This window comes from Ambystoma mexicanum, chromosome 7q, assembly GCF_040938575.1.
Source record: "Ambystoma mexicanum isolate Mex_15411 chromosome 7q, UKY_AmexF1_1, whole genome shotgun sequence".
NCBI classification, from domain to species: Eukaryota; Metazoa; Chordata; class Amphibia; order Caudata; family Ambystomatidae; genus Ambystoma; species Ambystoma mexicanum.
Window position 1 is genome coordinate 850,537,111 of NC_090941.1, and position 20,093 is coordinate 850,557,203.

At 47.4% G+C, this 20,093-nt stretch overlaps 1 protein-coding gene across 4 annotated transcripts in view; it reads right to left on the reverse strand.

The window, feature by feature from the left end:
- Window positions 1-845: 845 nt before the first annotated feature.
- Window positions 846-20,093, reverse strand: part of CEP295 (centrosomal protein 295) — a 721,329-nt gene continuing 702,081 nt past the window's right edge. For all 4 annotated transcript variants that reach the window (XM_069639287.1, XM_069639289.1, XM_069639288.1 and 1 more), the window contains one exon: window positions 846-1,199. In XM_069639287.1, coding sequence (XP_069495388.1) covers window positions 1,164-1,199 — 36 coding nt within the window. In that variant the 3' untranslated portion in view covers window positions 846-1,163. The remainder of the gene's footprint in view (window positions 1,200-20,093) is intronic.

A 20,093-nucleotide genomic window follows, 5' to 3' on the forward strand; every position in this document is an offset into this window, starting at 1 on the left:
TGGGAAGACCCACTAGAGCCGTTGATCTGTATCATATGGGTAGAAAAACGAATTGTACAGGTCATGAATGGTGCTATAAAGGCCTGCCCTCCAAGTTTGGAGGATGCTCCGTTAGGGCGTTTGTTGTTAATGTAACCGAGTAAATGCATTCATGAGTTGTGTGGGTCACACTTTACACTGCACGTTTCCCTGTCATTTTTTAACGACTGTATGGAAATCAATATGGTTTGTACCTTTGCTGCCTGAGGCTGCCTATTGGATTATTTGGTGAGGGATTTGGGTCTCCAGATGCAGCAAACTTGAAATCAGTGATATAGAGCTTGGTTTAGCACTTCCCAAATGTGAGGACACCGACTAAGGTCCATTCGTACATATCTATGGATGACATAAATTAACCATTATACTTCCATATTAAAAAAGTCAGTGATCGTGCGTAACAGTGAAGAACACTGAATGGGCAAAAGTGTGCATAGAAGATTGAGACAGAACACAAAGCACCCCTTCCCCCTGCAATAGGAGGAATAATCTTTCCCACTTACTGACTGCACCCTTCACCCTAGCCTCATTCATGTATATGTGCTTGGACCCTCACGAGCAAAGCACACAATAGCTTGCTTACTCGGTTGGGGGTATATAATCCCTATATATTCATTCACACAAAATAAGAGGAAAAGGCCATAGCACATGACCTCTAGGTAGATTAGATTGCATCTTTGTATATCTATTAATAAATACCAAATCATGCAAACATTAGATCTTTATTTTAAAAAAAAAGCTCTGGTAAACAAACAAGTGCTTTAAATAAATTACTTAAAAAAAATAATGCACAATATTTAAGAATGTGGTCATGCTTGATCAAGTTCAATTTTAATTTAAATAATAAAATCTCAAATTGAACAGGTCATTGTTGCACAGAACAGGATACCAAGTGGCGGCTCTATTGAATATCAATAAAATAAGTGAATTAGACTTTAGAATACACTGTGCATTGAATATTTAAATAGAAAGTGCAATGATTTCTGTACTTCCATAGGTTTCTAAAACAAAATGATTTACATTATGCTTGGGGATATGTAGTACACAATACTGAACATTTCCCAAAACCACAGCACAGCTGGACAGCATTGTTTCCCAATGATTGCTCAGACTTGAAGAATGATCCTTCAGGGTATTTTGGAACGTAATTTTTCTAGTGTTTTCTGCACATTGGAAGTAAAGAAAGGAAAAAGGATTAGTAATTACACTATTTTGTTTCTGATTAAACAAAGAAAACAATCTATAGCTCACGAGTAGCAGAGGAAAGCAAACCAATATTAACAATTCATTGTAGTAACCTTTTTTACTCCAAGATTATTGGAAATGATGGGTGTTATTGCGTTTCATGGGAGTAGACTGCAATATGTGCTAGTGATGGTGGATTACACCTGCAAGGTGACTACACTCACAGTAAAAACCTCATGCAAGGGGTTTTAAAAGTGTGATTATTCCAAGGATATTTTACCAGGCAATTATGTGCAGTTAAGGTCAAAGGAAATGAAGCGTTACTTGAGGGTTGTGAAATAAAGTCAAGCACACGCCCTCATTGTAGAAACTCGGAGGAAATGCCTATGTTGAAAGAAGGAACAAGTTACTTACCTGTAACTTGTTCTCCAGCATGGGTTCCCATGCTCATGAATATTCCCAGTCTGGCTGGCAATCCTCGGCAAAAAAGAAAAGCAGTTTCGCTTTAGCCTGAAAACTGCATTTCTGCTCTATAACCAATCACTGTCCTTTGGGTCATACTGCCCCCATCCAATGACATTGGTCTCCCTAAGCCACCCCCACTGGTGGCTATCTTCAGATTTGGTAGAGGACAAAGTGGCAGTATGAACCAAGAAGAGCCACAGAGGTGAAGGAGGGAGGGTTCGCATGTGAATCCATGCCAGACCCATGGTGGATAACCAGAGGGACAGGTAAGTAACGCGTTCCTTCTCCAGCACGGGGTCTTCCATGGATTCACATGCTCATAAATACGATTACACAGCAGTGCAGGAACAGGCTCACCTCAAACAGATTGCGAAGCACTGCTTACTGACCCTGGAATCCCTATTGACACAGAAGAATCTTGTGAAGGTGTGGGTGGACCTCCACGTAGCAACCCTGTAGATATCGAGCAGGGGAACACCAGAGAGAAACGCTGTTGCTTCAATGGCTCTGGTGTAATGGGCTCTCGGCTGACCCTGAAGAGGTCTGTTAGCCAGACAATGAGGGAGCATAATGGAGCCAGAGAGCCATCTGGATATGGAAGCCTTCGACAGGGCCTTCTCATGATCCACAGGTCCAAAATTCACGAAGAAATGAGACTTCTTCCTTAAGTCCTTTGTGCGTGCCACATACAACTTCAAGGCACGAGCAACGTCCAGCGAATTCAACATCCTTTCCGCCGGCGTAGAAGGATTTGGGAAGAAGACTGGCAGAACCAAAGGCTTGGTGAGATGGAATTCTGAAGGAACCTTTGGCATAAAGGGGTGGGTTTGAAGAAAGTAGCATGGAAAGACAAGTACAGCTGCTTGAGTGCCTGGATCTCCCGACCCGCCTGGCTGAAGCGATCGCTACTAAAAAAGCCATCTTCCATGAGAGAAACTTCAAAGGGGCCTGATGCAGTGGCTTAGTCAAAACCGAGCTGCCAAGCTGGAGCAGGAGCCTTCAATGGTGGAAAAGTCCAGAAGAGGCCTTTGAGTAACTCCTTGATGAGCCTCTGCGACCACAGGGATGGCTTACCCGTGGGCCCTGTTGTAACGTGATATGGCAGCCAGATGCACCTTGATCGAGGCGGGAGCCAGGCCAGTCTTGGCCAGGGAAAGGAGATAAGGAAGGAGCTGCAGAGCCGTGACACACAGCAGCGTAATCTTCTGAGTTCCGCACCAAACTGAGAAGCATTTCCCCTTGTGGCTGTAGCATGACAACATAGAGGAAGCTCTGGCCTTCTAAAGGATCTTCTTGCACTCCAGCAGCAGGGAATAATGCCTAAACTATACAGCTTCAGGAACCAGGTTTTGAGGCTCAGCAATGCTGTGTCGTGGTGCAGTATTGTTTGGTTTTCTCTGGAGGGAAGCTCGGGAAGTGGAGGTAGCCGGATGGACAGAGCCACTGACAGATGGAACAGGCCAGAGCACCAAATCTGCTGTGGCCACACCAGAGCGATGAGTATTATCCGCAATCGATTCAGGGTTGACCCCACTTGCTGAAGAGATAAGTCACTTGATCCTGACAAAGGTCCCACTGGTGGCAGGCCTGCAGCTCCCTGCTGAGCAAGGCTCTATGTTGTTCTTGTGGCCTGCCAGGTGAAATGGGATGTGGAACATGTCCTGAAGGATGGCCCAGTGCCACAGGGACTGAGCTTTCAGGGAGAGCGACGGGGAGCGCGTCCTGCCCTGCTTGCGGATGCTGTACATGGTGGTGGTGTTGTCCATGAAGATCCTGACCACCTTGCCCCACAGTTGAGACAGGAATGATTTGAAGGCCCAGAAGAATGCCTGGAGTTTCAGGATGTTGATGTGAATGTCTTTTTCCTCCGGGAGCCATAGGCCTCTGACTGGGACTGTCTGGTTGGGCCCACCACCCTTCCAGAGAGGCATCCGCAGTGACTGTCCTGGTACGGTGGGGTCTGAAACGTAACTCCTTTTGCCATATGTGGGTGCACTTCCTCACCATCGTAGAGCTTGTCGAAACTCCTGATTGAGGGCGATCTTGCCCAGCCAAGAGCCCGTAACCTGCAGCCACTGTGCACCCATGAACTCTTGAAGAGCCTGCAGAACCGAACAAGGTGGATGCAGGAGGACAGCAATTTGATGGCTTGCACTGTCGCGGATTGTGCCGACAGGCCCTGTACCATCCCCAGGATGGCCGTCACCATCTCCTCCGAGGGGCTAGCCCTTCATGAGACCGTGTTGAGATGGGCATCCAGGAACAGAGCGTTCATATAAGGGTAGACGTGGATGCCCTTGAGACGTAGATGTGCCGCCACCAGGGCCAAGCACTTCGGCCCGAAATCAGCACCAAGGGTGTTCACGAAGGGCAGGGCCTTGAACTGATAGTGTCGCCATTGGACCACAAAGTGCAGAAACCTTCAATGTTTTGGATGAATGGGAACATGAAAGTAGGCGTCCTCCAGGTCCAAGGTCTCTAGGAAATCCTCCTCCTCCAGCTGGTCAAGCATGTGCTGCAAAGTGATCATCGTGAACTTTTGGGATTTCAAATACTTGAGGCACCTTAAGTCTAGAATTGGCCACCATTCTCCTGACTTTTTCCTTACCAGAAAGTATCTGTAGTACACCCCAGAAACCACAGAGGCGCTAAGTGACCGGTTCTATCGCCCCCTTCCTTAACATGGCCTGAACCAACTGCAGCAGTTGGGCCATGTGCAGTTCTTGACGTGACACAGGAGGAATGCTGGGACACCAGTGTTGGAATACCAGGGTATGCCCCCGATTAAGAACATCAAGCACTTGTCTGTCTGCGGTGATGGTCTTCCACTTGACAACAAAGTTTGATAACCGGCAGCCCACCAGGGTGCGAAAGTGGGGGCCTGGATCCACAGACCGTTCAGGCCTGCTTGGGCATATGCATCCTGGCCTGCGGTCGACGACGATGCTGTCCTCCACTGCCGAAGGATTGCGAGCAGGCTTCCTGGGTGGTAGAACGGGAGGGCTGGCGATAGGGAGGCGAGTATCTCTTTGAGAACTTGCCTGACTTCCTCAGTCTCCGTGTCCCAAGAGAACTTGCAGTCTGTCCGTCTTAATCAACTGGAGCATCTCGTCCACAGCCTTTCCAAACAAATTGGCCCCATCAAAAGGAATGTCCACCAGCTTGGACTATACATCCACCCTGAAGTCCGTAGCCTTCTGGCAACCTTGGCTCCATAGGGCCGCCCCATTGCTCATCTGGTGGAAGCCAGAGTCCACAATATTCAACGTCATGGTCCGAGGCCACCTTGCCCTCCAGGAACAGGGCCAGGGCACCATCTTATGTGTCGTCCAGAAGGGAGACCAAGAGTCATCCAAGTTTATACCAGAGCTCTTGGTATCATGACAGGATGTTCAGGGCATTGGCAGGCTTGATGGTAGAAGCCGCGTTGTAAATGATGCGCTTCCCCATTGCATCAAGGTTCTTCCCCCCCTGACACCATGGACGAGGATGATGGGTTAGCTGAGCGCTTCCTGGCGGCTGCAGACACCACGCAGTCTGGAGAAGGCTGCAATCTCAAACACATGGGGGACGAGTCTGGGACCCTGTACTTCTCCAGCCTGTCTCTTTTGGGAGGGGCAGTAGTCAGCGTCTTCATCAGGTTCAAACCTTCCTCCCAAACATCATCCAGCACACGGATTGACATGACAGTCTTCCGTGAAGACTCCTGGGGCTGAAAAAGGTGCCACTCCTTCACCTCTGGGACTAGATTGAAGAGAGTGGATGCTCTCGAGATCATAGCATGAAAGGAATCAACCTTGTCTGGGGGTGTCGACACCCTGGGTGGCTCAACACCAAGTGGCTCCCCATCCTCTGGGACAGTCATCATACGCATCCTTCCACCAGCAGAGTTAACGGTCGTTGGGGCGGTGCCGGCTGTATTGATGCCAGCCAGCGCTTCAGCCCTGCTGGGGCTAGGTTACCACCTTGGACGACTCAGCCTTGGATAACTTCTAGCCGGTGTTCCAGGGACACTGGACCAGGCCAGGCACACGGGCTGTCGACAACCTCTGCTGCATCCCTCACATCAATGTGTGGTGGGTAGTCAGAATTGCCTTGATGGGTCAACCCGTAGATCAGGCGGTCACTGGGGAGACCCCTCCCGGGACATGGGACAAAGACCCTCCCCTTCAGAGCTTGTATATATGTGTGGGGGAAGGGGTAGGGGGAAATCTCCTTAGGGACTACAGTGGCATGGTCAGGGACATACTCACCAGCCTGAGGAGGAACTCAACTGGATGCAGCGGCTCCTTGAGCCTGCCAGAAACCTTTGGGAATTAGGCGACAATGGGCACCTGTACCCCGGAAGGCTCGTCAGCCGTGGTCGTCGGCAGAGCCGCCACTGCAGCCGTAGTCCACGGAGCAAGAGCCACCCTTGAGAAGGCACCATCTGGACCATAGACACCATGATAATCGTAGGCTCTCCCCTTCAGCAAAGTAGTGAGATCGTAGACTAAGCGATCGCACGAGTAGCCGTCAACTAGGATTGTGCCCTGGAAGACGAAGTAGTCGTCGACAAGGCCGTGGTCTTGATTAATGAGGAAGTCGTCCACAGGGCTTTCGATAGCCCACCTGACGACCTCTCCTTCGTGGCCTTGTCCTTGGACGAAGATCTGTTCTTCGAAGGGGTCAAAGAATTCCTTGCAGAGGCACCTCGACCCCAAACTGGTAGGCTCACCGTGGACAGAGATGGAGACTGGGAACGGGTCCTACCTGAACGAGGTCCCGCAGCCACGGCGAACGGAGCAGGATCATCAGGGCAGTATTTAGCCTTCTTTTGGATCCTCTGGGAAAGGGCATCTTCAAAGACCACAACCTCTTTGTCAGAGGCAGCGCGCTCCTGGATGAGGCATGACTGTGCCCGGGGCCCGCAAGCCCCCCCACCCCGAGTCTGAGGCTTTCCCCTCTTTGAGCCATGCCGCCAATCTTCGCTGGGAATACGCAGCAAATCCTGCATCCATCCTGGTCGTGGTGGCCTGGATGCAGGCAATATAAGCACTTGATGTTGAGGTTTTTTCAAGCCACATTTTGCACAGAGTTTGAAGACATCGTCGATGTGTGAAGTAGGCCGATTCCTAGGACTTCTGAAACTCGCAGAGAAGATCTGGTGATGAAGGTGGATATTTGCAGACAATGGGTCCCTGTTGCCAGTAGTCGATAGACAGACGATGGCAAGATTGAGAGAAAAATAACAAATTTGTTTGAAAAAAAAAATAGCAAATACTCAAAGAGCAAGACGGAGGACTCAACACTGAAACGTGCAGTAAATATTTGAAGATGGCTACTAGGGGTCGGTCGTAGGGAGAAAACCGTCACTGAATGGGGCAGTATGACCCAAAGGACAGTAATTGGTTATAGAGGACAAATGCAGTTTTCAGGCTAAAGCGAAACTTCTTTTCTTTAGGACAAGGAATATTCATGAGCATATGAATCCATGCCAGACCCCATACTGGAGAATAAATAGAATTTTGAAGGAGAACATTTGATTGCTTATAGTTATCAAGGTGGATTGGAAAAAAGTGAGGGCTAGTCTAATTGGTGCCTATTGTGATACCCGGTATTTGGCAACAGGGCAGGGTCATGTAAAGGACATACAATAAACAGCCAGACAGACATAACTAGGTTGTTTAATAAAACCACAGAGACCAAGAGAAGGGTCATCATCCCAGGATAAAGGCCTACCATCAAGTTATGGCCCAAGACGAAACTGTGGGCTATAATCATTATCCCAAGCAATAATAACCCTTCGTGAGGTGTAGATGGATGTTAGAACATGGAGCTGTGCAAATAAAAAGAGCACGTTTTTATCATATGTAAATGTGCACATACAAGTATCTAATAATGCTAATTTTATAAATATGGAACTATTAACAATAAACCTGAACATTGTGTGTTGTATTGCTGTTGGTTAGTTTGAAATGCACATGCTGCTCGCTGCCTTTACACAGTTGAAGAAAATAGTCAATGGTGCAAGCGCCAACTACCTCCATGCAGGAGAAACAAGTTGCCCCTTTCTTATGGCTGCATACTCGGTAAAACAGGCTGGTGTCAGTGGAAACTATTTTTTATTCACACTTTCTGGTGGAACTCCTGTGCACCTTTTATCTTTTACTGCACAGCAGCCTTTTGTGCATTACAGTGGTCACAATGTCTGCCATTCTCGTTTAAACCATGCCTTTGTGCTTCACTATCCCTTTGGCAGTCTTGCTACCAGGAAGAGGTAAAACACAGCCATTCTTTGCAGGCTCTTGCCAGAGCCCGGGAAGTAGCATTTCTCAGCATTGAAATTGTTTGGGCTGAGTAAAGTGCCTCAGACGTCCCCAATACACATCTCAAACATTGTGTGAGGTGTGGATGATCAGAAGAACACAGACGCGTTAAAGGCATGTTCTTACTGTGAAGTTTATTTGAAGTAAAATAAAGCGTCCCTCTCCTTATAACTATGGGGTGTTTCCTGCCTATCTTTCTAATTAAGGTGCTTGTCAATCAGGATGAATGTCCAAAAACAAATCCTTCCTGTCCCAATCTAAGCCCTCTGACCCTACCACTATCATAACTAAGGTTAGGAGAAGGACTCCCTTCTCCTGGTGCATATATTTTATCACAAGTTTCTCACTTCTTCTCCTTTCGGTAGACAATGTGCAAATAATCTATTGTCTTCCATGTATCAAGTTATGCAGTTCTTTTAAGGGGTTATCAATTCCCCTCTCCTTATTTTTCCTGGTCTCACTTACCTTGCTCTATTCAATAGACCATATTCAAATAGTCCTGTCTCTGTTATACTCTTCTTTTATCTTTTATAGTAGTTCAAGTTCCAATTACAATTCCCCCCATTCCCAGGGTCCAGTTTCATATAAGATTTTGGGCTTCCTGGCTTTACAGGCTTATTCTCCCCGAAACTCTTTCATGCGCTCTTCTCTTCAAGATATGTGTGGGCCTTGCCCGTTTCCCAAAGTGATCAGCCCCCACTTGCATTTCTTTCCCACTGAATGGTTTTCATATTTCTTCCCATTGCATTTAAACAGTTCTGTTTCACTGGATTATTTCCAATAGTTTTCCCATTTGTACTGGTATGGGTGTCGCTTAACTTATGAGTCCACCTGGTTTGCCGGTATCCCCATTCCCCATTTTACATTCTGAGTTCCAAGGCAACGTCGGCAGTACCTGCAGGCCCTTGGATTTGCTTTCCTTCTCATCACCATTCCATGGCTTGCTCTCCACAGAGTCTCCTATCTGCATGTTTCACAGGTATGATGACTGACTGGGAGCTGCTTACTCTCCTGGATGGTCTCAACTCTGTTGTACGGGCAAGACTGCCCACCGCTCTGATACCTTGGTCTCGCCACCAGAGCCCTTTCTCCTCTGCCTTGCTTGGCTAACTTCTGCTTTTGCTTGGAGTTCCATGCTGCAGCTGCTCTGTCGCATGTTAGCTCTGCGTTCTCCCAGAACCCCACCTTCAGGTTTGTTATGCACGGGAAGCTTTCCCTGCGTCTCTTGGGTCTTTGCTCTCTCGCCCCCCTCACTCCTCTCCTAGGTCTTGCATCCCTTTTCAGCCTCCTCATGGCAGTACATTGGAGACTTGTATTTAAAGGAGAACTTCCATTTCTTGTCGTACATAATATAACTTCACGTTATCTTCAGGAGTTTGGTATATTGTATATGTCCATTTAAGCCATCAATTGGAGGCCATCAGGGAGTTCCTCAGGGGAACAGGCGTCCTTGTCCCCATAGGGGGAATCTCCTAGCGAGGCCCCACTTGACTCGACCCCTAGGGAGGGTGTTACAAAGCGGGATCACCTACCTAGGCTTACATGGGAGAAAGGGGGGGGATCCCACTTGGGGAGAGGGACAATGCCCTCAATTCGTCAGAGGTCATGATTTTATCAAACATTTGGTTTTAAATCCTACACTTTAGCTTCCATTGCCTTCCCCTAGGGTGGTGGAACCTGGGTATAGGAGTCCTGTTTGGACCCTCCCAGAATAAAGTATTGGCAGCGCTCCCTTCCTGTGAAGGAAACCTACTTTAGAAATATTACTAAAATGGCACCGAGTGAAGCGCTAACTACCCCATTGAGCCCATTGTTTCATATGTGAGAACCTTGAATAACCTTTCAAACTCTCCCAACTTAACCAAAACCTACCTGCGTACCTTAAACACTTCTTCGGTTACGGGTAGCCTCATTATGTGACATCACTGAGTACTGGTGTTGCCTTATAATTTTAAATGGCCTTTGATGACTTGTGTAACAAACCCGTCCCCCAATTAAGGCCACTAACAGTATTTAACTACAAATGTATTTATTCTAAAATGTAATGCCTGTGTCCTCATTGGACAACTTAGTGTGTGTACACCCGTGTGCGTGCATGTGCGTGCGTACAGACATCACAAACACCAGCAAAGCTATGGTGGGTTTAAAAAGCTTGGGGGCAAAAAGACGTTACACCTGAAATGCCAGCAATGGTTACTATATGATCGTTTATTTGTATAGCGCCTATACACGTGTTTCAAAAAGCTTCAAGGCAGGGGAGAGAGCAAGGGAAAATGCAATAACATTCTTACAAGACCTTGAGACATTAAGAATGGGTAACTATCATACTAGGCCTGATGACAGTTCTGATAGTGCAAGAGCACTGACAATGATTGAGGGGAAGGGGGGGAGAGGAACAAACAACTATTGTACTAGGCCAGACAACATTTCTGATAGTGCAAGAGCAATGACAATAAGTGAGGGAAAGGAGGAAGGTGGGCTTGGGGGAGTTCTAAATGGCATTCTAGAATGTGTGATTTAGTGCAAATGGATCTCTATCTATCTGCCTCCATCTATATATACCCATATCTCGTTTGTCGACTGTACTTTGCACCAGTCTTCTGATCTTAATACAAGCTTTACTGTTCAGCCTCTTTACCAAGTGAGTGTATGGTTAGCCTTTGGGGGCAAACCTTGCAGGTCCCACCAAGGTTGGCTCCTCAGAATCCAATGTTAATACTGGTTCTGAAAAACCTACCACCTGACATTCCTTTTGCGACTAAAAAGTTCCTACACGGTAGTAAGATGTGGGCCAGGACAACATTTCACCAATGAATGGCACTACCAAACCCGGCTCTGTGGGTACTATTCCCCACTCAATCCTCTACCCCAGAGGAGTGTGAAAGGTTCTGGTTGAAAATGGTCGACATATCTGCAAAAGCTTTTGCGCCAACAGCTTTGGCCTCTGTGGCAGCCACAGGACCCACCGCGCCTGAAGCCTGCAGAGGCTCCTCTCTGGACAAGAACGACATGCCTGCGATCTTGGTCCTGACTCCAGCAGACATGGGTCCATTTCGTTGCTATGCAGCTCTGCCTTCAGGTGCTGAGCCTTTATCCTGGGGAGAGAGAGCATTTTCCTCACTCATGTATTTTTCTTTGATCTGAACTCTGTTTCTTTTGGTTTTGGAGTCCGAAACTCCATAGGCATCTTTTTACATTGCGTCACACAGCACCTTCAGTGCAGTGCCACAGGGAAGTCCTTCAGATTTGAAATACCTTCTCTTGGATAAACTACTGTTTCCAAGAGCAGTGAAGTGAAATTGGCTTACTTAGTACCCCTTTCTCTAGTTTCTGATGTACCATTTTTATGTTACCCTTTATACCCTTTTGGGCCAAATGAGGGATATGGGAATGGGGCAACAGGAAGCGAGTGGAGGCGGGGAGAGGAGCTATGGAGGGAAAACGAGAAAGAGGTAGCACTGGGAGTCATGGGGAAAGCATTTCCTTGGAAGGTAGCCATTCACGTGGTCCACACACAATGCGAGGCTTCGGCTCCCCTCTCAAAAAGGGAACATCTGGGACTGTTTACTAGGAAATTCACCCCCGATGTGCTGGCAATTCAGGAGACCCACCTGCAGAGGAAACATCAGGCACGATTAAAAGGGGCTACTCTAGTATTTCTTTTTTTTATTTATTGCAATTTATAGTTTTTACAAACTTTTGTTACATTTCCAGAAATAATATTCCTACTGATCCAGGTGTGAAAACAGCAGCGTATATACCATACAATCAAAAGCATAGAAAGCAAACAGGACGTCATTCTCATTTAAAGCGAGTTAGTCACGTTCTTGACAATTTCTTCCTTCTCATGGACCAGTTAGACTGGGCTTTCTAAGATTCTATCCATATAAGCAACTACTACACATAGTAGTTTGATGCGGTTGCCAGATATGGCATACGTCCACCACTCTTCCATGTTGTTATTCAAGGGAGCGAATTCGCCCAGAATCTGCGATCGCACATCTGCAGTTTCGACGAATTCTATTGACAGGTGTTTTATTGATTCAATTTTTTGGTGGTAGTGTCGATATACATTATCTTTAATTACTTTGTCAAGTATTAACCACATCATTTCCTTAGTTTTTAAGGCGTTTATTCATAACCGTAGAAACTGATCTCGGTGGTGTCTTGAAGGGCATTTCACAAGGTATTTGTGAGGAACATTCAGGTGGTTTTCTCCAGCACCAAGATTTAGTGAAGATTTAAGCTGTTTTCTTTTTTCTAGATTGTTAATCCAGAACCATTTTTCCAACTTTCGTTTAGCTGTTTGTGGTCTCATAAGCAGCATCTCTTTGTTTATATCTGCTGCCTCCAACACCATGTCCAGTTTTAAATTCCAGACTTTTAATAGGCTTGACTGAGTGGTCTCCTCAGTACTTGTGAACACTCTGTATGCAGGAGCAGGACTGTTCAGGAGCATTTTACTCATTGTCGCCAAGGCCTTCCACGTGACCCAGCAATACATAGAATTTAGTTATAGCAGGAAGAACTTTGTTGGTAAAAAGTTAAAACGGGACGCATTGAAAATTTCCCATATTCGTTGTGCAGTTTTGCAGTTTGAACTGCAAAGGTGGTTATTCTGTCAGATTTTGTTGCCAAGGTTTTTCGCATATTGATGAATTAAATTCTACCCACAGGTATCTTATCGAAGTAATCACGTTGATCTGTTCTCCTGCAACGTACCACTTGAAAGGATTGTTGTCTGTCTGTTCTGTTGACCTAGGTTCATTATTTTGGTTTTTGCAGGGTTCATTTCGAGGTCATTTTCAACTAGGTAGTCATTTAAATTATTTAATAATTGCTGAAGCCCTATCTCGGTACGATCCAATAGGACTAGATCATCAGCGTATGTGATGCAGCTTATTGGTTGATTATTTTTGGAGGGAAACCTCTCACCACACAAGCTGCAGGAATATTGGATATGAACAACTTTAATAATAAGGCGGCTAACGGACAGCCCTGCTTTACGCCTTTGGATGTTCTCTTGAGATAGCGTGCCATTTTTTTTCTATGCAGATTTGAATTGATGTATCTGTATGTAAAGCTTTCACTGGCGCTAGAAGATCTTGGGGGCATTTCTATCTTGCAAGCTTAATCCACAACAGGTCGCGGTTGATGCTATCAAAAGCTTGTCTCATATTGACGAAAGCTAGATAGAGTTTTGTTTTTCTATTGATGGCCTCCAACTTGAGCAGGTTTAGGATGAGAAGGTTTACCTCTATCCCCACTCCCTTGGTAAACCCCGTTTGACGGCTGTCACTTATTCCTATGTTGTCTGCCCACTGTGAAAGTTTTTGCTGCAAGAACAATGAAAAAATCTTCCCCATGGTGTCCAAAAGGGCAATCGGGTGATAGTTTGAGGGATCTGCCCAATTACCCTTTTTAAAGATTGGAACAACTACTGCTTTACACCATGATTCAGGGATGGTCTTTAGTGAGCCAATCTTTTTAAATAGGGCCGCCATGAACAAAGCCCAGCTTTCCTTGTTCTTTTTTTAACATCAGATTGGTTACACCATCAGGGCCTGGTGCCCGTGAGTTTTTTAAATGTTCTATCATTACGCATATTTCGAGGGCCGACTCTTGGACGTTCCATGATTCAGCGTTATCCATTGTTTACTGTAGGTGTGCAGTTTTCGGCATTTCACACCTTGGTGAAATGCTTTTCCCAGTCCGCCACTGAAATCTGGTTTGTAATTGTTGGCTCGCATTTAGTATGTCCTTTGTTCAGGATCGTCCATATCTGTTTTGAGTCCAGTTTCATTATTAGGTTCAAGATAAATTCTCCCCTTTCATGGTTAGGAATTATATCGTTTGACTTTTGCCAATTTCGGAATTGTTGTCTGCGCTTTTTTAGGGCTTTTGTGGCTTCCTCGGCAGGTAGTTTAAAAAAAAAAAATTCACGCAGATCTTTGCGAAGAATACGCTTTGCGGTTTGAATCGCTTGGCTGAAGGCATATTTATGTATATGGCCGACTACTTTTGAGTTTGAAGTATGTGTTGTAAATTGCATCAACAAGGGTGCATAATCGACCTCGAATTTTGGTCGATTCGAGGTCAATTTTAATCTTAGGTCCTGAATTTGTTTATTACCAATTCGTATTTGGTTTCCTGCAGAATTTGCCTCCAAGGTTGTTTCGCAAATACTAATTCTGGCAGTTTTTTTGTCATTATCCATGAATACTTTAATACGTTGTGATCGCGGTTTCCCTCTGGTTTGACGATAAAGTCAACTATTTTGTGTTTCAAGTTGTTGGACACCCAAATGTAGTCCAATATTTTGTGACTGTTGCCACCCCAAGTTTGTGAAACTTGGGGGCGGGGAGGCAATCACTTCTGAAGTTCCCATTGAGCACTGTACAGTTACCACTGTGTAAGGCTGCGCTCCAGCGTTGTCCTCACCATGTTAATTTCTCCCAAGCCTGGGGTGTGTTTTTATGAGTATTGGCATCTTCTGAGAACCAGGTGCAATTTAGGTCGCCGCAGACAATTATCTGTAGATCGTTATAGGAGACTTGGTATTCATCTATCATCTTGATCACTGAGGCTATGAATTATTTAGCTCCAATCATTGCTGGGTTCCAGTAGCAGTTTATAAGCAATAATTGTGAGGGTTTTTCTTGAGCGACTTTGAGGCATTGGGTTGAATGACTCCAAGACTGCCCACCAGTTATTTAACTTTATCATGGTCAGTAATCCAGAAAATGGATCCATTTCATTTTTACCTGCCGGGTTCAGGTACATTGCATAACCGTCTCCATTAGGAGTCGCCCTCAACCAGGTTTCTTGTAGGCAGGTGGCAAAATTGTTGTCCAGACTTTCTGACCATTCATTAAATAGGTGTTGGAAACCTCTCGTGTTCCAAGAGATTAATCCACATAGGTCTTCTTTGTCCTCACTTCATTGCTAATTTTTAAAATGGGTTACTTGACTCTCAATCGTGGTTCCTCTGTCAGTTCTAGGCTTTTGCTTGCTCGAGTCCGTGTGCTGACAGGACATCATCTTCCTTAGCTCTTCTCGTTTTTTTGTTCATTCGATGTTAAGTCTTCTCTTGATTCAGAACAGTTGGGTTCCTTTTTGTTGTTGTTTGGGGGGGGGTCGAGTGATAACTCAAATCTGTAAAAGAGTAGTTTGTCCTTTGCCTCCGGTAGCGTTTTCCTTACTTATGAAGCTTTTATATGTAATAGCACTTGGTCAGTTCGTCTCTAAATTGCGTATTCCACAATGTGTATGTCAGATTCCATTGTTCATAAAGCTGGAATGCATTTAAGTAATTTCAAGATGTTACTGCGCTTTAAATTTACTTCTGTCTTGTCGAATTGGATTTTCTGGAGACGCAGTTTGCAATTGCTTTCCTTACTGCTTTCCTTTGCATTCCTTTGTTCTTTATTATTGACGTTCAATGATTTGTTTTTCTGACTGAGTTTGTTTTGAATTTAGTTTGGATCTCATGGCTTGTGGAGACACCACAATCGATACATTAGTGTCTCTGATGCTGTTTTGGCCAGGCTTCCCTTGGTTGGATGTTAGCACAGGCCTTTTTTCTTTGGATTGTCTTGTATGTTACTTGTTTCCACAGGTTGAATAACAAAATCGTTCGAGGCAGTCTAGCTCAGTTCACTCGAATAAAGTAGATGGGTCACATAAGTCGATTGAGGCTGAGGAGGAGTTTGTCTCTTCGTCAACTGACACGCTGCGCTGTCGTTTTCCGACTATAGGTGCTTTACTTGTTCGTGACTCTTCCTTGGAGTCGATTCTTTCGTTTACTGTTTTTTTGGTTTTTTTTTTTCGCTACAGGGCGAGTAAATAGTCCAGGTTTTGTAGGAGTTGTAAGATTACATATGAATTTTCTTGAGTTTGAATATAATCTTTTTGCTGGGTTCTTCTGTTTTTTCACAAGACTACTGTTCTTTTGGAGAGCTCCTGCTTCATCCTTTTTCTCCTTTATTTGTATTGACTTGACTTTTTTACTCAGAAAAATGCAGAAAGTGAACAGTGTCTTTCCCACAGACTGTGTCGGAGCATTTGATTGTGTTTTTTCCCTATTATTCGCGGACTCGTCGTTTCTTGGTTGTTTGATTTCTGTGCATTTAAGGCCAAAGCTTTGCACGATTGACAGGCCGATTCATGGAATTAATGTGCGCTGAAAATATCGGCGCAAGCGTACGAAAACGTGTGATTCGCAGTGAAAGAGCGAAAATCGCAGTGCAAGTGCGAGTATCGCAGGGAAACCAGCGCACATCTATTCATGGAAGTCTGTGCACAAGTAAAATCTGGGATGTGCGCTGAAAAAGTGCACGGGCACAGGTCATCTAACAGCGTGCGCCAAGGCCACAGCGAAAGCGCACATAGCGTGGTGCACATAACAAAAGTAGGCGGAACACGGGGTGTGACATGCGGAATGGGGAACAACTCGTGAAAATGTGGGCGTCACAGGGGAAGTACAGGAGGCAAGTGCGCGGAACGCCCACACGCTCGTCTACAACACGTATTCATGGAATCGAATAGGGCAAAACAGTGCACAGGCAAAGACGTGCACAGGCCTAAATACGTCCGCCACATGAAGGCAGGCGGTCGCGTCCCTGCACATGAAAAAAAATGTACGCCGAAATGTGCGCCCACAAAAAGCATGTATATACAGCTATGTAGAATGTCCCATACTGTGGGCCTCTAGGACAAATGACGTGCAAAGGGGTACGCGACAAACACGCACAACCGCTGTGTGAAAAATAGCGTGTATTTCGGGCGTGCGCGGGAAGTTCTACATGCCATTTGCCCTGGGGGAGCGGGGTACGTGTATTTCAGGGGTTCGCGTGAAGTTTCACACGCGATTGGCCTGGGTACGTGTATTTCAGGGGTGCGCGTGAAGTTTCACACGCGATTGGCCTTAGTCAAGCGAGGTACCACTCAACGTCTGCCTTGCGTGTAGAAGAACGCGTAACCAACACCCACCCGCTGTGAAGCAATAGCGTGTGAACCCCAACGCCTGGAAAACACATGCACTGCACCCCAAGTAAAGCACGCACAGGCTCGTGCGCGATACGTCACAGACGCCCTTACGTGCTGAGGGCCTTTGGTCCAATGAAATCGCATTTGCGTGCTGACGCGCTAAGGGACTTTCCTCGAATTACACGCTGACGTGCAAGAATTTCACGTGCCAAATCACTCTATCAAGCTGGCCACGCGAAAACACACGAAGACCATGCTCCTGCCCAAAAGGCGCAATTACTGCCCCCCAAAGCCCCGACCAGCCTCCCACGAGCCATCTGCTGCTGCCTGCCTGCTGCCATTTTGTGCCTGCACATCTGCCATCTGCAGGGGTCCAGTTGCTGTGTCCACCCCTGCTGGAACAGAAGACTCCCGACTGGTATACCATCGCTCCACAGCCCAGCCCCAGGACCCAGTTGCCCATCCACGCCTGCCTCGGGGTCGCCATGTCGGGGCAAACACCATCTGAGACCACTGGCGACCCCCAGACAGAGGGGCAGAGGGCCACCAGCTTCAGTCAGAAGGAAGTTTGTGTCCTGGAGCATTATGATGCCCTCTTCGGATCATCACGCGCCAACAAGGAAGGACGGGACAGGATCTGGGACGACTTTGTGGTTGCCATCAACGCGGAGGGGGTGGCAACCTGCAACATCAAGCAAGTCAAGAAGCGCTGGGAGGATTTGAGGTCCAGGACCCTCTTAAAGGCCGGGCGCCTCGTGGAGGGGGGCCGGGGCCATATGAGTACCATCCAGCTGAGGGTCCTGGAATGCGTACGCCCAGCGCTCCACGGCCAGATCCTTGAGAAGACCCGTCTGAAGTTGAGCGGTAAGTGGCCAAGCATTGCTGTGTGAGACCGGGCATGTTGCAGTGTGCTGGTTGTCTGATACTTGCCTGTATGTGTGACACAGGCCATGTACGTATGGGTGTGTGCAGGGACATCATGGTCATGCATGTGAGACCAGTAATGTGTGAACCACATGGTTGGTGCATGTGTTTAAATGCAACATGGGGAGCTCTATGCGGAATGGACACATGAGAGCATGCCAGTCTCTGTTCCTGGACATGGGTGGGGGTGAGGGAAGGGTGCTGATGCCATGTACATGTATGGTGTCCATGTCTGTGTGTCTGACCTGCGTGTCTGACTTGTGAATGCCATGGAGGCATGACATGTCTGTGATAATGTTCAGATTCACTGATGCAGCCTAGTCATCCTTGTATCCACTGTGTCTGGGGTGTACGAGGCCAGATGGATGAAACTACGGTGAAGTGTGTGCATGTGATAGGCATGACCCATGATGCATGCGAGTTTCTAACCAACATTGTATGTTTCAAGAGTCCCTTGGACATGTACGCTAATGTCCATAGCATGCGCCATGCCTGTTACTGCATGTGTTTTGCCTGCACCGACCCATGTGTTGTGGAGGGACATGATGGAAGTGATGTTTGACAGTGCCACTCATCTGCTATTGCTTCCTGTCTAGGGGACCATTTTACAGTACCCTGATGCTTGTGTTCTATGTCTCCCTCTACACAGCGGCAAGTGAAGAGGGCGGAGACTGCACTGTGGAGCAAAGCGGCGGGGATGCCCCCACGGCTGCAGCGGAAGGGGTGGGTGAGCCCCCACAGGGGCTTGCAACAGCGGAAGACGGTGTGGTGCCATCCAAGTTGGTGGTTTCTACAGAGGAGGAGGAGGCCGCTACTGAGCTGCACATGGGGCCTGGTGGGGGTGGTACCACTGGTGCAAGTGGTGCAGTCCAGGGGCAGGAGGCAGCACAGGTTGCCGTGGAGGGGCCTGTGCATGTTCTTGTCCCTGACACTGACTGCACCACCATGCACCAGCCGGGATGCCCCATCCCAGGCCCCCTCCGCAGTTAAGGGGGGGATGTCCATGTCATCTGACACTCCTACCTGCGGACGAGGGGAACCCTGGCCGTATAGAGAAGGTCCCGATTGGTGTCGCGTTGCGCACGGGTGTCATTCGTGATGACGTGCGTGCTTTCCGGGGGGAGAACGCACGTCATCACGAAGAGCAGCGTGCCAACGTGGCCCAGTTGGGAGTGACCATGGTCGGGGGTTTCGTACATGTGTCGGCCACTCTGGCGACCCTCTCCTCCTCTGTGGAGGCTATGCGCCAGTCGTTCTTCATGCCGTCTTCTGGCTGAGATGCCACCAGGGCCCCCTGTGGACCTGCCCTGACCAACGCAGCCAGCTCGGTGGGGCTCCCATCCCTGCCACAGTCGGGATTCGGAGGTCCAGCAGGGGTGGACACACCAGCAACTGGACCCTAGCAGATGGAGGATGTGCCGGCATCATCGGGCAGGGCACGTGCACGACGGCGTCGGTGGATTCCATCAGCCTGGATGCTGTCGTGCTGGCAGAGGCAGTTGCGTCGGAGGCAGCGGCAGGCTCGACGTGGGAGGCATCATGGCTCGGGGCCATCTACATCAGAGAGGCAGGCATCGGCCAGAGGGCAGGGGAACCCTGGAATGGGAGTGTCTTCCGTGTGGCAGCGGTTTGGCCAGCAGATAGGTTCGGAGCGGCGGCGGGCAGAGGAGGAACGGCTCACAATGGTCAGGGCGGAGAACTCCATGTGCAGGGCGCTGAGGCGGACTGAGTGGTGCTGGACACCGCATTATCCCTGCGAGACCTCGGGGCCAGCGAACATGCCCGCCTCCAAGCCATTGAACAGGAGTTCGATGATGCCCTGGCCCATGACATCAACCAGTGAGCCGTTGGACTTGCCCGCCGCCATTGTATATAGTTCACTAGTGTTAAGTTTCCTTTATTTTTTTCTTCCCTTTGGGGCGCATGGACTATGCCCCACATTTTTGTATATAGTTGTTTATTCTGTAGGCTTTTTTGTAGGTTTCCTTTGGACAGTTGGGCTCATGGACCCATGACTTCATCCTTAGTTGGAGTGTGCATTTGTCGGCTTTTTCTTTTTTGATTTTTCTATGGAGCAATGGATTTTACTTTTTCATTTCAGTTTGGATTTGCTTTGTTGGAAGGAGACTTGAGACATTTTTGATTTCATACATTTTGGAATCTGATTTCCTTTTTTTATCATTATGT